Source organism: Ursus maritimus, unplaced genomic scaffold (genome assembly GCF_017311325.1).
Source record: "Ursus maritimus isolate PB19 unplaced genomic scaffold, ASM1731132v1 scaffold_11, whole genome shotgun sequence".
Classification (NCBI taxonomy): domain Eukaryota; kingdom Metazoa; phylum Chordata; class Mammalia; order Carnivora; family Ursidae; genus Ursus; species Ursus maritimus.
This window is the reverse complement of record NW_024423453.1, coordinates 66,725,196-66,743,846: the sequence shown is the minus strand read 5'-3', so window position 1 is coordinate 66,743,846 and position 18,651 is coordinate 66,725,196. Positions and strand designations below refer to the sequence as shown.

The 18,651-nt window shown below is 39.8% G+C and overlaps 1 protein-coding gene and 1 pseudogene across 1 annotated transcript; one reads left to right on the top strand and one right to left on the bottom strand.

Moving 5' to 3' along the window:
• The first annotated feature begins 45 nt into the window (after nt 1-45).
• Nucleotides 46-14,453, top strand: LOC121101684 (annotated as a pseudogene).
• A 2,816-nt stretch (nt 14,454-17,269) lies between these two features.
• PNMA2 (PNMA family member 2) lies at nt 17,270-18,364 on the bottom strand. The gene is given in 1 exon segment (XM_008702049.1): nt 17,270-18,364. A coding segment is annotated over 1 exon segment (1,095 nt).
• Between the last annotated feature and the right edge of the window lie 287 nt (nt 18,365-18,651).

Here is an 18,651-nt window from a genome sequence, read left to right as displayed (position 1 = left end):
TTATTGGTAAGGCTTCCAGTCAACAATTGGCTATTAGTAGTTAAGTTCTGGGGGATTCAAAAGTTTTATATAGACTTTTGACTGCACAGGGAGTTGGCATCCCTAACCCCTGCATTGTTCAAGGGTCAGTGTCTAAGAAATACATATGTGTGCTTTTCAGCTGGAACTACCATCTTCCAGTAATTTTCCAAAATGACCAAAACAAAGGGAAAGAAGAGTGGCACCCACTATTAGTTCTCTAGGCCTTTTAGAAAACATGGAGTTGTTCCTTTGGCCACATACACATGAATCTACAAGAAAGGTGATATTGTAGATATTAAGGGAATGGGCACTGTTCAAAAAGGAATACCCCCACAAGGGTTACCAGGGCAAAACTGGATGAATCTACAATGTTACCCAGCATGTTGTTGGCATTGTTGTAAACAAATGAGGGCAAGATTCTTGCCAAGAGAATTAATGTGCATATTGAGTATATTAAGTACTCAAAGAGCCAAGATAGCTTCCTGAAGTGTGTGAAGGAAAATGATCAGAAAAAGAAGGAAGCCAAAGAGAAAGATATTTAGGTTCAACTGAAGCACCAGCCAGCTCCACCCAAAGCACACTTGTGAGAACCTGAGAAAGGAGCCTGAGATGCTGGAACCCATTCCCTAGGATTTCGTAGCATGGTAAGTATAAAAACAAACAAACAAACAAACAAAAACACCTCAAAATTGTAAAAAAAAAAAAAAAAGTGTGTATGTGTATGGATTTATTAGAGGAGGGCTTATATAATTATGGAAACTGGCAAAGCAAGCCTGAAGTCCATAGCACAGACAGTCAGGAAGGAGAGATCACAGCAGACTGGAAGGGAAGGGAGAAAGAACAAAGAAGAGTAATTTCAGACCTAGCTGTTGGAGTCTCTGAGTTCTGGGAGGTGTGAGCCCTCTTTTAAAGTCTTCCAAATGATAAAGTTAGGCCCACTTGTAATAATATCCTTTTTATTAGATGAAAGACAATTGAATATGGACTTGAATTACATCTGTAAAATTGCTTCAAAACAGCACCTAGATTTGTGTTTGACTGAATAATTTGGAAAAGGTGTGCATGTCCTACAAAACCACTGCTGCTTTCCTTGTACACTCTAACTTCCATGAGACAGTATGCCTTGTACCCTATCCTAATTGGGTACAATTTTCACCAGAAAAACAATTTTGGGGAGCATAGTTCAGCCTAGCCAACTTGACACATCACAAAGCCATCTCATTCAGCATCCATTAAAAAATATTAGACATTCAAGGAAGCAGGAAAATGGGACCCATAACCAGGAAAAAAATATAAACAGAACTGTATATGACAGAAATCATGGAATTAATAGAAAAGGACTTCGAAAAATCCATAATAAACATACTGCAGAATTTAAAGGAGGCTGGCTCAGTTGGTAGACCATGTGACTCTTGATTTCAGGGTCATGAGTTCAAGCCCTACATTGTATGTAGAGATTACCTTAAAAAATAAATAAGTAAAACCATATTATTTAAAAAAAAGAATTTAAAGGAAAAACTGAAGATAATGGATAAATAGAGGTCATAAAAGGAACCAAATGGAACATCCAGAGCTGAAAAAAAATTACCTAACATGAAAAATTCACCAAATGGGCTTAACTATAGATTGGGGACCACAGAAGAAAAAAAATTAATAAACTTGTAGACATAGTAATAGCAGCTCTCAAAGTTGAAGCACAGAGAGGGATAAAAGGCTGACAAAAGGAACAGAGTCTCAATGACTGTAAGGACAATACCAAGCAGTCTAAGAAATTTGCAACTGGAGTTCCAAAAAGAGAGTGGAATCAGAAAATAGTTTGAAAAAATAGTTAAAATTTTTCCAAATGTGATGAAAAATATAAACCTCAATATTCAAGAAGCTCAACAAATGCCAAGCAGAATAAATACCACATCAAAGCACATTATAATCTAATTGATGAAAACCAGTGGGAAAGAGAAAATCTTAAAGAAACTAGAGAAAAAAGATGCATCATATACAGGAGAACAAAATGAGATCTACCACAGTATTTTTGTCAAGAGCAGTGCAAGCCAGAAGATAAAGGAATGGCTTTTAGTGTGCTACAATAAAAAAAATTACCAACCTTGAATTCTATATCTAGTAAAAATATTCTTAAAAAGTATAGATAAAATAAAGACATTTTCATATAAACAAGCTAAGATAATTCACTGCCAATAAGCTAGCACTAAAGAAACTGTTGTGTCCTCAGGCTGAAAGAAAATGATACTAGATGGAAACTCAACTGTACACAAAAAATAAAGAGTGCTAAAAATATTAAAACTAGAAGACATTTGTTCTAGTTTTGTTTAAAAGAAAATTGAACCCAGAAGACTTGTTTTCAACCAAGATGGATTAAGAGGAATTGGATTTATACTTTTTTTTTTTTTGGTCTGAAACAACCAGAAAAAAAATATGAAATACCAGTTTATAGGATATTGACTACCAGGCATCAAAGGCCAGTGATCCCTGAGAATCAGGAAACAAATGAGGTGACCTCCATAATTGCCCCAGCTTGCTGCCTGAAGAGAATTTCAACTGTAGTGCAGGGAGAAGGAACCCAGATAGAGCTTGGTGGATTCCCTGAGTTAAATTCATGGAGGTGGGAGCACAAAGAGAATTCATAGAATTCATAAGCCAGAGTATTGGAGATAAGAGAGCTTTCACATAGTGAGAATTCCAGAGATCTGCAGAAGGTGCCCCTAAGGATCCAGCTAAGTACTGATTAGATCATGTGTGTGAGGAAACTATCTAATGCTGAGAAAAGAATCACTTCAAAGGATTAGTGAGATAGTCCTGCTGGTACTCATACCAGGTCCAGGAATAGTGCCTGTTCCCACAAGCCAGAGCAGAAAGTCTCTTAATTCATGGGGTATTAGGTAGAGTACTTCTAAAAGTATTGGGTAAAATTAGACTTAGATTAAATTATATTCTTCTGGTGTTGCTTAACTGCTTAAAAGCAAAAATCAAAACGATAAAGTAGTTACCAAGTAACTTGCCCATATTCCAGAACAAAGCTCAAGAATATTTATAAGATTAGAAAATTATTCAGCAGGCAAAACTCACAATGTCTGGCAAAAATCACCAGGCATGCACACAACCAGAAGTAAATGACTCACAATGAGAAGAAAATTAATTGAAACTGACCCAGAAATGACTCAGAAGATAGAGTTAGTAGAAGAGATCATTAAAACAATTATTAGACTGTATTCCATAGGTTTAAGCAGACTGGTCAGGAAGAGAGAAGACACAATTAACCAATGACAGAGAAGAAGAAGAGGTGATTTCACAGATACTAAAAGGACAAAAATGAGTATTGTGAAAAATTTATGACAATAAATTAGACAACTTATATGGAAAAAATTCTCAAAAGAGACAAAATGCAAAACTTCCACAAGAAAGTATAGATAATCTATGTAGGCCTACAAATATTAAAGGAATTGAATTTGTAGTTAAAACATTTCTTTCATGTTTCCATAAAGAAAGCTCCAGTCCCAGGTTTAATTGGTGCATTCTACCAAACATTCAAGGAAGAAATAATGTCAATTCTAACCAACTTCTTCTAGGAAACTCAAAAGGAGGGCATATTTGCCAATTCCTGCTATAAGGTCAGCATTGTGGTCACTTTTGAATCAGACAAGGAAATTACAAAAGGTCAAACTAAGGACCAATATCCCTCATACATATAGGTGAGGAAATTCTTAAAATGTTAGCTGATCCAATTCAACAATTTATAAGATTTTTATGAAGTCTAGTGTCTCATGACCAAGTGAGATTTATCCCAGGAACGCAAGGTTGGTTTTAAATTTGCAAATCACTGAAGGCAACTCCCCACATAAACAGACTAAAAAAGAAAACCATATGATTATCTCAATACATACAAATGACAAAATCCAACATTCATTAGTGTTAAAAACATCCTCAAAGTGAGAGTGTCTGGAATTAGTTTTCTGTTGATGTGTAGTAAATTACCACAAACTCAGAGACTTAAAATGCCACCCACTTATTACCCAACACTCTGTAGACCAGAAATCAGAGTGGGCTGGCATAGATTCTCTGCTCAGAATCTCACATTCACGGTATTGGTTGGGCTGGGTTCTCTTCTGGAAGCTCTGAGGAAGAATCTACTTTCAAGCTTATTCAGGTTGTTGGCAGACCTCAGGTTTAGGTTTTAGGTTGTAGGTATAAGATCTATGTTTTCTAGCTGACTGGTAGCCAGGTCCTGACATCACCTCCTTGAGGTCCACATTTCTTCTCAAGGGTACACCTTCCATCATCAAAGCAGCAATCATATATCAAGTTTTCACTCATACTTTGAATCTGTGTGACTTCCCTTTCTATCAACCATAGAAAAGTCCCTAACCTTTTAAAAAGATTTTTTTAGAGTAGTTTTAGATTCACAGCAAAATTAAGGGGAGGGTACAGGGATTTCCCATATACCCTCTGCTACACACATGCAAAACCTCTCCCATTATCAACACCTCTTATCAGAGCATCCCCTATCAAGAGCCTCTACCATTACCAGTATTCCTTACATTTGTTACAATTGATGGATCAATATTGACACATCATTAGTCCACTGTATACCTTACATTCACTCATGGTGCTATACATCTCATGGCTTTGAACAAATGTATAATGATCTGTATCCATCGTTATAATATCATACGGAATATTTTCCCCAAAAAGTCCTCTGTGTTCTGCCTATTTATCCCTCCCCTTCACCCTAACCCCGGGCAAACACCGTTTTTTTAAAAAAAAGTTGTTTCCATAGTTTTGTATCTAAGAATGTCATGTTGTTGGAATCATACAGTAAGTTGCTTTTTTAAATTGGCTTCTTTCACTTAGTAATATGCATTCAATCTTCCTCCATGTCCTTTTCAAGGTTTGGAGAGCTTATTTCTTTTTTTATTTTTAAAGGTTTTATTTATTTATTTGTCAGAGAGAAAGAGAGATAGCACAAGGAGGGGAATAGCAGGCAGAGGGAGAAGCCAGCTTCCCGCTGAACAGGGAACTCAATGCAGGACTCGATCCCAGGACCCTGGAATCATGACCTGAGGTGAAGGCAGACACCTAACCAAATGAGCCACCCAGGCATCTCATGGAGAGCTTATATCTTTTTGGCACTGAATAACATTCCATTGTCTGGATGTACCACAGTTTATTTACCCATTCACCTATGGAAAGATATCTTGGTAGTTTCCAAGTTTGGACAATTATAAATAAAGCTGCTATAAACAACTATGGACAGGTTTTTGTGTGGACATAAGTTGTCAGCTCCTCCAAAGAGTACGATTGCTGGATCATATATTAAAAGAATGTTTAGGGGCACCTGGGTGGCTCAGTCGTTAAGTGTCTGCCTTCGGCTTGGGTCATGATCCCAGGGTGCTGGGATTGAGCCCTGCATGGGGCTCCCTGCTTGGTTGGAAGCCTGCTTCTCTCTCTCCCACTCCCCCTGCTTGTGTTCCCTCTCTCGCTGGCTGTCTCTCTCTCTCTGTCAAATAAATAAATAAAATCTTTAAAAAAAAAGTGTGTTTAGCTTCGTAAGAAACTGATAAACTGTCTTCCAAAGTGACTGTACCCATTTTGCATTCTTCTCATCAATAGATGAGAGTTTCTGTTGCTTCACATGCTCTTGAGCATTTGGTATTGTTAATGCTCTGGATTTGGGCCATTCTAATGGGTGTGTAATGGTATCTTGTCACTTTAATTTTCATTTCCCTGATGATATTATGTGGAACATCTTTTTATATGCTTGTCATCTGTATATTTTCTTTGGTGAAGTGTCTGTTAAGGTCTTTGGTCCATAAAGGTCTCTAATTTCAAGGGTTCACATGATTAGATAAGGCCCAGAGATAATCTCTATCTTAAGGTCAATCGTGCCGTATAGCATAACATAATTGCAGGACTGAGATCTCATTATATCCACAGGTTCCAGGGCATGGGAGTAAACGAAGACTACCCAACTAAGAACAAACACAAGCTACTTATTTAGCACTTGCAGGAGAGTGAGACACCATCATTTGCATTTAGTAGACACTCAAAGTCAGGCTGGGGAAGTGGAAGGCTTTATAGTGGAAAAAGAGAAGGCTTAAAGTACACCCTGATTGGAGACTTTTGGTATAGGAAACCTGGAAGTGGGCTAAATAGAGGCAGGACATCCTATGTGGTTTCTTAGGGGAGCATATTTGGCTTTCTCTTATAGTTTTTAAGTTGGAAGTGGGAAATGATTAGGGAAGCTGGCGGTTATTGACCATTTGCTGACTATTTTGGGCTGGTTGCTGCAGAAGTTTTGTGTCAGAGTTCTACTTTTATACATGGCCTGGCAGTTGTATAATCAGTTTTTCAAAGGATTAGGAGGAACATCTTTGGGGAGCCATTTTAGAAATTCTACCTACTACAAGTATCAATGAAAAACCTAGCTACCATCAAACTTAATGGTAAAAAATTGAATGCTTTCCCCTTAAGATAAGAACAAGACAAGAATGTTTGTTCTCACCACTTTTATTCAATATGGTACTGTAGGTTCCAGCCAGTGCCATAAGGCAAGAAAAAGAAATAAATGATATCCAGATTGGAATGAAAGAAGTCAGTCTTTAATCTAAGATGACATGATCTCTTCTGTAAAAAGTCCCATGAAATCTTTGAGAAAGTGACTACAGTGTGCCTGGGTGGCTCAGTTGGTTAAGCATCTGCCTTCAGCTTGGGTCATGGTCTCCCAGTCCTGGGATGAAGCCCCATGTTGGGCTCCCTACTCAGCAGGGAGTCTGCTAGTCCCTCTCCCTTCATCCCTCCCCCTCTGCTTGTGCTCTCTCTCTCTCTCTCTCAAATAAATAAATAAAATATTTTTTAAAAGAGCTACTACAACTGATAAGTCAGTTTAGCAAGGTTGCAGGACACAGACTGACATGTAAAAATTAATTTATACTAGCAACAAACAAATTAAAAGACAGTATGACTTACAATATCATTAAAAATGAAATACTTAGGATTATATTTGACAAAATATGCATAAGACATCAATACTAAGAACTATAAAACATTGCTGTAAAAAAATAAATATGACCTAGTAAATGAAGAGATATATGAAATTCATAGATCAGAAGGTTAACTATTGTCATCATGTCAATTATCCCCAAATTGATTTGTAAATTAAAGGCAATCCAAACAAAATTCCAGAAGGCTTTTTGGCTAGAGATTGAAAAGCTGGTTCTAACATTCAGATGGAAATGCAAAGGATCTTGAATAGCTAAAACAACACTGAAAAAGGAGAACGAAATTGGAGAACTTATACTCCTTGATATCAAGACATTATATTGCTTACACTGTAAGCAAGGTATTGGTGTCAAGATAGACAAACAGATCAATAGGATACAATAAAGTACAGAAACAGGCACCTCCATATATGGCCAACTGACTTGACAATGATTTAAAGGCAACTTAGTAAAGAAATGATAGTCTTTTCAACAAATGGTGCTGGAACAATTGGATATCCATATGCAAAAGAGATAAAAAAAGACACAAAAACTGGAAGAACTAAATGACGGAAATAGAAAAATCTACAATTATAATTGGATATTGTAATACTCCTCTCTCAGTAATTCATAAAACATGTAGCCAGATGAGTAAGAAAATAGAAAAATTGTCAACCTTTTCAACCAACCTGACTTAATTAAAACTGTGAAAATTAATACAAAGGAAACTCACTTAGAATGGCATCAGGAAGCTAACACAGGGAGCTGCCACGTCCAGCACTTCTCAATTGAAAATCCAAGAGGAAGAGTCAGACCTTGCAAGTCAATAGTACAATTATTCCAGCAGGAGGAAGGAAAATTTCTTCCTATCCTGGTAACAGCCTAGCCAATGAGAGACAGTCATAGCTCAGCCAATGAAAAGCAACGATACTTTGAACTCCCAGTTTACTCCAATGGACTTTTAGTTTATAACAGTCCCTCCCAACTCCCTTTTTTCTCTATAAAAAAGCATTTCTCTCCTTTGTTCTCTGGGACTTGCCTATGGTTTAGCAGTAGCTTGTTTGTTCTGGATGGTAGTTCTCAGCTATTCCTGAATAAACCCATTTTTGTTGGTAAAATAACTGGTAGTTCTATTTTGAAGGTTAGCAAAACATATAACCTTCAATACTAGAGTCCACATTTTTTTCCATGGGCACATTGAACACTCACTACAATAGACCATATGTTAGATCATAAGATCTAATATAGTCTTAATACCTTTAAATCAGACAGAGTGTATTCCATTACCACTAGAGAATTAGATGAGAAATCAGTAATGGAAAGATGATTGAAAAACCCCAAATATTGGAAATTGGACAAACATTATTAAGTAATTCATGAATCAAAGAAGAAATCACAAGAGAAAGGAGGAAATATTTTGAAATGACTACTAATAAAAACATATAAAAATTTGCAAAATGCAGGTAAAACAGTTTATAAAGGGAAACTTATAGCTTTCAAATGCTTATATTCCACTGTAAGAAGCTAGAAAAAGAAATTAAGCACAAAGTAAAGAGATAGAAAATAATTAGGGTAAAAGCAGAAATCTATGAAATAGAAAATGAGCAAATAGAGAAATCAATAAAACCAAAAGTTGTGTTGTTAAAATGGTCAGTAACACTGACAAACCTCTAGTTAGAGTGATCAAGGGAAAAAGAATGGATGCAAAATACTAATATCAGGAATGAAAACGGGGCGGGGGGGGATACTAGGGTTCCTACAGTCTTGGAAAAGATACAAAGGGTGTATTATGAGCAATACATTTATTATCACAATAAAATTTTTTGACAATAAATTTGATCACTTAAATGAAATACACAATTGTATTTCTTGAAATTGCCAGAATTGACTCGATAAAAAATAGAAAAATGGAATGACTTGAATTTGTAATAAAGCCTTTCCATAGGGGTGCCTGGCTGGCTCAGTCCGTAGAGCATGTGACTCTTAATCTCAGGGTTGAGTTTGAGTCCCAGGTTGGGCATGGAGTCTACTTAAAAATAATAATAATAATAATGATTAAAACCTTTCCCTAAATCAATCTCCAGGTTTTGTTGGCTTCACTGATAATTTTGATAAATTTTCACTGATAAATTTTGATAGCAAAATTTAGGTTTGAGATGCCTGTGAAAGGCTTAAGCAATTAATATTTTATAGGTTGTATAGATCTTGAGATCACCAAATACTTACTGGACATACTGTGGGATGTGAAATTAGAATATCTAGTTTCTCATCTGCTTCTGTTACTTCATAGTTCTATGACCTAGGAAATTATTTTAAATCTCTCAGAAAACATCTATGTCACAGGTTATTGGGGAGAACCAAAATATATGTAAGAGTAGTTTTATAAAGTACTTACATATATGATGATATTAATATTTAAAAATAACAAGATGTCTTTTCACAGGCTTTACCATAATTAATTTTTTTTACCATAATTAATTTTTTATGATGATGGTGGTTGTTTGGGGGAACTTATGATAATCTTGTCTGGGCTTGGCCAATACAGGGAAAGAAATAGGATTTCTGTACAGTCAACTTTAGGAATTCGGGTTGGCTTAATGTGTAACACAAAATACTCAGGAAGATACCTGGCCTAAACACCCTAGAAAATTATATCAAGCCAGAGGCAGGTTTTTCCTTTCAAGTCTCCTAACACAAGGGGCTATGTAATCATGTGGCCAGGGTCACATTTCACTCTCCTTAAAGAGTCCTTTTGTGATTCTGCTTCACACTGTGATTGGATATTTGTGTCTGAGGAATTCACTCTGTATCTGATGTTTTTGGCACGAAGAAGCATTCCGGTTCACCAACCTGGAAAGTCTATGAACCCCCTCCATTTGTTTTTTTGTGGAGGCTTTATCACTTAACCACAATTGATTAAGTCTTTGGCCATTGGTGATTGATTCAACCTCCTGCCCCTCTCCCCTGCCTGGAAATCAGGGTGCGGGACTGAAGGTTCCAACTCTCTTATTCATGGTTGGTTCCCCTGGCAGCCAGCTCCACCCATCTTCAGGGGATTTTCAAAAGTCACATCATTAACATAAACTCAATTGTGGTTGAAAAGCGCTTCTGAATAGTAAGACCCCCATTTCAGCTTTATGGCTCTGAAGTCACTTAAGGAACAGAAGTCAATGAGACCAAATAGAACAAAAGATGCTCCCATTGTTCTTATCACTTAGGAAATTCCAAGGGTTTGGGGAGCTTTAAGCAAGAAACTGTGGCTGGACGACCAAAATACATATTTTTTATCAATCACAATTTCAATAATATTGTTAATTACTTTGCTTTCCTCTAAAACTAATTCATGCCTTAATGAAAAAAGTCATAATGAAACTATTTAAAATATTACATAGCAAAGTAATCGGATGTAATTAAAGTTGTACTCAGACATAAGTTCCTACACTTAAGTACATTTCTTGAAAAATCATGAAACACAGAAAACAAGGAAGAATCCTCAAGGAGCTAAAAATGAAAGGGCATATTAATTCTAATCATGGTAAGAGGAAGGAAATAATAAAAACGAGGACAGAAATTAATAAAGTAATGATAGAGAAGTAATAAAAATAACAGAAATTAATAAAATGATAAAAAATATAAAACCAACCCAAAAGGTGATCCTTTGAAATTTCAACATTAATGAAATAGATAACTTTCTGAGAATATTAACACAGAAAGAAACGGAAAAAAACACCAACAAATAATATTAGGAATGAAAAGGGAGCCATAACCACAGAACTGTTAATTATTTAAAACATCTGAAGAGAACACTGACTACATACATTTGAAAAACTTAGATGAAATGGAAAAAAAGTAGAATATTTGAACTATGAAAGTTGAATTCAGAAGAAAATAGAAAAACTTAATATTCCAAAAACCATTAAAGAAATCTAATCAGTAGTTAGAAGTTTCTCCCCAGCTGTCCCAATTCCCCACACTTCCAACTGTCTCTATATATTTCAGGTGCAGATGATTTTAAAGGCAAATTTTTAGTAAACTTTGGCTGAAAAGCAACAAAAAACCCTCTATTTATCCAGTGGTTTAAAGATGTTATTGCCTTGTCTTCTGGTCGCCATGTTTTCTCGAGAAGTCAGTAGAATTCCTATAACTATTCTTTCGTATTTAATATCTCATTTTCCTCTGGCTGCTCTCAAGATTTTCTTGGTTTATAGCAGTTTATTTTTGGTTACAGCAGTGTAATTATCATGTGCTTATGTATGATTTTCTTCATACTTATTCTATTTGGGTTGTCTGTTTTCTCTTGCTTATGTTTTGTTCTACTCCTTAGGGTTTAATTTCTGTTGCTCTCTCCTTTGTTTCTGATGTAGGTTGGAAGTGTCAGGAGTGCGGGTGGGTGGGCAGGAGACATGCATGACCCCTTCTCCCTCTCTTCTTATTCCCCAATATATATCAGTTCCAATCCTTTTGCCTATGAGAGTTTTGTCTGCTTCATAAGCAGAAGCCCAGTTCAGGTTAACCTGCCCTCTCCTGGCATACACCACAGCCTTCCTAGTAACAGAGGAGATAGATGTGCTCAGCCCATGTGCTCGAAGTTGCACTACAACTTTGATGGATTCTTAAGCTGAGCCAAAAATATTCTAGATACCAGTGGAAAACATCTCAGATCCATGCCATTGTGTGTTCTGAAGCATCAAAGAACTTTTGGGTGGGCCCTAGTCAAAGAAGAATAGCTCCCAAGCAGTTCAGCTACTGATAAAACTTAGTGGTCCCTGTGTGGAAGTGGGGATTCCATGGCTCTGCCAAGTTGCCCATTTGGTGATCTATAAAAGCCCATTCAAGGACCTGACTATGGCCTGTGGGACCCCTAATGACTGGGTCCTCACCCCCCCATTGCCACTTGTCAGTCATAAACGCAGGCCAGTGACAGGACTTGGGAGTCTAAAGGATTATGACCTTAGTTTTAGACCCATAAATCATACAATTTGAAGCAGTAATTGGGAATTCTGGATTGGTAGATATTTTCCCCAAGATGGCAGCACATCTAGCCCCAGACTTTTACAGTTGTCTTAGGCTCATGTAAAAGCTTTCTATTTAGAACCTTTAAAATGTCCAGGGGCACCTGGGTGGCTCAGTGGTTAAGCGTCTGCCTTCAGCTCAGGTCATGATCCCAGCGTTCTGGGATCGAGCCCCGCATTGGGCTCCCTGCTTGGCGGGAAGCCTGTTTCTCCCTCTCGCATCCCCCCTGTTTGTGTTACCTCTCTCACTGTCAAATAAATAAATAAATAAAATCTTAAAAAAAAAAGTCTTATTAAAAAAAATGTCCACTAGCTACTATTTGGAAAAGCAGGGTTCCCAAGCTCAACAAATGTCATCAGAGGCTTGCCATCCCTTGTTTGGGATTTTACCAGGGAATGCAATTGATCACTAGTTAGCAGAACTCAACATCCCTTATTCCGCAACCTGGATTCCACTGTCTTTCTTATGTTCACTTACAATATAGTTTACTTTTGTAGAAGGAAATCCTGCTATGGGTGAGCCTGGAGGACATTATGCCAAATGAAATAAGCCAGACACAGAAAGATAAATACTGCATTATCTCACTTACATGTGGAATCTAAAAAAGTAGAACTCATACAGGCAGAGAGTAGAATGGCTGTTATTAGGGGCTAGGAGTTGAGAGAAAAGGGAACAGGCTGGTCAAATGGTATAAACTTTCATTTATATAGGATGCATAAGTTCTGGAGATCTAATGTACAGCACAATGACTATAGTTAATAATACTATGCTGTGTACCTGAAATTTGCTAAGAGAATAGATTTTCGGTGTTCTTACCACACGCATGTGTGCACATGTGCACATGGTAACCATGTGAGGTGATGAATGTGTTAATTAGTTTGATTGTGGGGATCATTTCATAATTTATAAGTACATCAAAATATCACATTGCACTTCTTAAATATACACAATTTGTACTTGTCAATTATACCTTAAATAAAGCTGGAAAACAAAGAAGTTTACTTTTGTGACAATTGCTTGTTATTTCAAGAAAACTGTGTTAGTAGCTGAGTTAATTGGGAAAGCTGTTGTACCAAGAAAATAGGGAAGGGCTTCAGCGGGACTGCCTTTAGGCTGTGCAGAGCAGGGGCAGGTCTGGGACAGGGTGGGATGGAGGTGAGCCTTCCCTGCCTTCTCTGGGGACCTCCTAGCCTCAGCACCACCACATAGTCTGGGTAAAGCCTCCCTTTGGTAACCTTTCCCTTTCAGGGTCGGTGGGGGTGGGGCAGATTGGGAAAAAGTCTCAGCTGCTGCTTTAAGCACCCCACAGAATTAATGGGCAGCTCCAGCTGGCATCCTGAAAGACAGATTGAAATCCTAAACCTTTTTTTCTTATGATCGAATTTGATTTTGGCATCCATTTCTGGAGTTAGTTTTTAAGAAAATGTTCATCTGGGATGTCAAGGACCATTCGGGCACGGCAGAAGGTCGTGTAATGCAGGTCAGGACCCGGGACAAATCCAGAGCCTGCTATGGTGGGGAGGCTAGCTTCTGAGAAGCCCATCTCTGGACACCATCTTGCACCCCAAGAGACTTTCTCAATGAGTAGAGAAGTCTTCCCTGAGCAAACTCAAGGAGTTCCTTGCCCACCCTGAAAGAGAGGAGATGGGAGTGATGTCTGCTCTGATCATGAGTCTTTACACCATCCAAAGATTATGCTGGTGGTCAACAAAAAATGAACTCAGAATGTATTTGACAATCCTGTCTAAGATCCTCTTACTTCACTTCTCTGTTTCATTTCAGGCTCCACTCCTCAAAACTCTAGCTTCCAGCCATCTTTGCTTTCCCAGTCTTGACTTGTAGGACTCCCTTAGATATGGATTATTTTCATTATCTTTTTCTTCCTACTTTTTGTTGCTAGAGATGACATCTGGCCAGGTGCCATCCTAAATAGGCCCTTCGCACATTAGGTTGCTTTGCCAATGCTCTGTCCAGGCTTGTCAAGACTGACCCACAGTGAGCTGTGGGGCAGAGAGGGTCAATTTATGCCAGGAAATGTGTTTGCAAGTGGGGAGGTGACCATGGTGAACTAAGAGAAGTGCCACAAGCACTCTCCAATCTTTCCTGAGACGGGGAGACCGAGCAGTCTCCAATCAAGAGACTTGAGGGCAGCAGGCTACAAGGAGGACCTGGTTCAATTAAGGAATATGGTGACAGGGTATTTTGCAGGGACTCTGATGATATAGGCTAGTTCGTCTAGGACATCATGAGAATCAGGAAGGCATGTTGAACGACCTTGAAGATCAGCACTGGGAGGAAACGCAACGCGGCGTAAAGATGAGAACTGATGATCAGAGTCTTGCATTTGGGGTGGAAACGGATGACAATAGGATGCGAAGCTTGGCAGTACTGGCTGGTGCAGTGAAGATGTCAGATGACCCTAAGGCCTGAAAAAGCTGATGGCCATGGTGAAAAGTTGTCTTCAGCAGTGGGCTGTGTAATCTTGGAGGCCTCAGCGTCCAAGGGTCAGGACTGGAGACATTGGAAGTATAAGGTGAGGCCAATTTTTTAAGAGGTTTTTGCTCAAGTGATTGGGAGAGGGTGTTGGGCATCCCTCAGGACACTCATCTTGTACTAGGATGGAAGAATAGCCTGTGTATAGCCCAGGGAGGAATCCTCCCCATTGCACTGTAGAACAGCGGAAGAGGAACAATTTCAAGAAGGCCAATGGCAAGAGGAATTTTCCTCCTACACATTGGCAAGGAAAAAAAAATTACTTCATCTGAAAGATGCAATGTTTTACGTCTAGGTCATTTCACTCTTGGCAGAATAGATGTGGTGAATTTATCTGTACATTAACTTGCCCAAGAAAATGAGTTGGAGGTCTCTGAGGGAACAGGCCTCCATCTGTTGTTTCTATGTATTTTAAAAGGGAAATCGATGATGGGTGGACTGAGCTCTCTTTCATCCCTGGAGACAAAGCTCAAGTAGTCTTATTCCAGCATTTTGCTCTCATGTTTTCCTATCTAGAAGAGTTCAAGACCTTTTGACTTTGGTTTGATTTTCTAACCTTAGCTATCAATTTTTTTTTTAAATGAAACTCCTTCAAGCAATAGCTAATACAGAATCACAATACATGAAACAAACAAACAAAAAAACCCTCAGAATTTTATTAGCATGTATTTATTTTATAACTTCATGTTTATAACATTTTACTTTGTATACTGTCAATCACTGAGAACAATGAGGCCATTTTCATGAATACAAAAAAACCAAGAAATCAGGGTGTACTGGATGACAACTGTATCATTTTCGTTGGACAGTACTGAAAAATTATAACTTAGAAATGATCACAAATGGTACCTTTTTAAAAATGCTTTTCTTACAATCTCAGGATATTCTTCCATTAAAATTATCCACAATCACTAAGGATAATTTGTTGTTTCCAAGTCAGATCACTGACAACAGTCAACAGCTGCTGGCACACTTATCACAGAGATAACAGACAGCAAGCACTCAAACGTACCAGAGGAGCTAAAATGGTTTCTAATGCAATGTTGTTACAACTTGACTCACAGATTATATATTTACTTGTTACTGCACCACTGTTAGAACAATAAAGAGAGCATGCGTTGAACATACAATAAGTATCATGAAAATCATGAATCTTGATGTATTGAAGCCTTTCTATGTTCCAGACATCATGCTAAGTGATTCAAAGGCATTACGTCACTGGAGCCTAACAACAACCTGATTCTCTTATGTTCCCATTTTCCCAAAGACGAAACTGATGTTTAGAGAAGTTTGTTGTATACAAAAAGCTACCATGATGCTATATATTAACTAGCATTTAACTGAATGGTGCTCATTTGTGCTCCATGAGCACACATGACATCACAGGGCATGCATGGACATGATTTAAACACCTGTGAGGTGCCATAACTTCTTTAATCTTTGAACAATTAAGAGAAGTCCAGATATGCACTCAGATATCACAAGGGAACCTTACTTCCAAGGTCTGCACCAAACGAGTCAATCTGGAAACGTAAGTGAGCCTGCGGGTGAATGCCAACGTGTGAGCAGTTGAATATCAACACACTTGAATCTACCTATTTCTCAGTAGAGATGTGAAGAGTTTAAAGATGGAACTGCTGAGAAATCTCTGCAGAACTGTGGAGCACAACTTGAAAATCACCATCATAGTGGTGGGAGGATTAGCAAGAGTCAGAGAGCTCGGACTTCTATCTCAGCTCTGCCACTTGTTAGAGTTTCCATATTGAGGAGACCACTTAATTCATCAGAGCTTCGTCTTCTCTTTAAAAAGGGCAAAATGATGCCCTACTGGGGTTGCTGGGTACATTAAACGAGGTATGTGTAAAACACCTGGGACACAATAGACCCTCAATAAATACAAGCTCCTTTCCTCTCCTCTGTCCCCTTTGTCGCCACTAAAAACTTCTCTGACCAGAACGGTCTGCTCTAACTCCAATCCTCCCTCTCTAGCATGCCTTCCTGTAACGTCCACTTTCTCAAAGGTGTCTGGCACACTGTAGATCTCTTGAAGGCAGGGATTGGGCTGAGTCATCTGTGTCTTGAGGGCCTAACACAGTGCCTGGAACCGTCCACCTGACACCTAGCAGAGAAGTGGAGGAGTGCATCCCAAGTCAAGAAAAAGACACATCATGGCAGAGGTGGTGGCATTCATCTGGCAATGGCGCTTCTACTGGTGTGGTGACTTATAGGTTATTTAGCGTCTTCATTGCTGAGGCCACACCCTCAAGGAGGCGGTAAGCTCCGAGAGCACCGCCCATGCGCCTAGGTTTAGGATCCTTACCTCCTTGACCAGCGCCTCACACTGCTAGGTACTCAGAGAGAAGGTGCTGATTTGAGAAAGGAAATCACCTGACAAGCCCAAGAGCTTAGATTTTTAAATAGATTACAAAAGATACTTTTTTTCCCCTCACATCATTTCTCTCTTTTATGGTATGGGTAAACTCTGGTCTACTTGGGAGACCTGAAGTGCCTCAGCTTCCTTCAGGCTTCCCACCTCATATTTGGAATTAAATCTGGCATTAATTCATCATCGATGTAGGGTCCAAGAAACTCTGGGATATTTTTTTCTGAGAAAGCAGCAGCAAGACCTGGCTCCCTGGCAAGCCTCGATTTCATTTGCCTACATTTAAGGACAAAAATAGCCACGCGGTCTCAGCCGGATAAAGCGAATGTCCCTAGGTGCACTGGCTGGGGCTCCTGGGCTCAGCTGGTTTTTAGTCATCTGCCTCACGATCCCAGTGGCCATAGCCGTCCCCTTCATCTGGCTCTTCAGTATTCTCATTTTCAAAAGAGGCCTCTTCCTCCTCTTCCTCCCTGATTATCTTCATTAACTCAAGAAAGCTGGGAGGCGGGCCCTGATCCTTCAGTTCCCTCAGCCTGCACCAAAGGACCTCGCTAAGGCCGGCCCCCGCCATCACCTGCACCAGGCGGACCTGATCTGCGATATTCCTGGGGATGGCGTGTTTCTCCACTGCTCACCGGAGCAGTGTTTCCAACCGTAGCACATAGGCTGAGACCTTCTCCCCCTCCTCCTGATAGGTCTTCAGGCACTTCACCTGGGAGGCCCTGTGGCTCTCCAGGCTTCCAAACACTTGCTTAAATGCCTCCAAGCACTCTTCCACGCTGATAGCTGCGTTGTCCGCCTGCACTATATGCAGGAGGTCTAGGGCGGGGCCCCGCAGGCTTTCCATCAACCACCTTTTCTTTTTAGCCTCTGTGACCGGCCACTCTTTGACGATCTCAGTGGCTTGTTCCAACCAGATTTCAAAGGGCTCCTCCTCAGGGGCGGGCATGGCACTCCCTGAGAACACACTCAGCTTCCGGTATCTCATCGGCAGCAGAGGCTGCGGGGCATGTGCTATTGCCTGTCCCAACCAGTGAGCCAATAACTCCGGGGATACCCAGGGCGCGGTGGCCGGAGACACTCCCTCATGACCGAGGGCTCGGAACATCCCAGAGACCATCTGCCCCTCTTTTTCCAGAAAGAGGTTCAGTCGTTCAAGAAACTCGGTGTCCTGATTAGGGGTCTTAAAGATCACTTTCCAGATCCCCCCTTTTCCCCGAACCTCACTGGGGATCAGCGAGACATCAATATCCTCCAGAAGCTCTAATAAGACCGCATTGGCATTCTCCTGCTTCCTGAATATTTTGCCAAGCAGTCTATACCTGCCAAGAGCCTTCAAAGTCTCCTGGAGAACCTCCCGAATCTCAGCCTCATCACGGTCCACTGGTATCCCCATAACCATCAGGGATTTCTGTTCATCCACACTCATGATTCTGCACCAGCTCTCCAACAATGCCAGCGCCATCGTCCGAGTAGTCGCTCACTCTAACTCTATGGCTACCAGTTAGTCCGTGGTGCAGATAGACGCTGCCTTAGGACTCAGAATATCCTGGGCGAGCTCCTGAACTTCTACTCCACCCGTAAAGGGGTCCCAGGCCACTCCCACAGCAGTCCCAAAGTCTTCTGGACCAATAACCCTTCCTTGCCCAGGGGCAAGAACTCAGCACTTCCAGTTAGGTCTCTAGCCCTGACCCAAGGTGGCTGGTTGGTATGTCGGTGATGACCACACCACTGCCTGTGACTGGCTCTGCG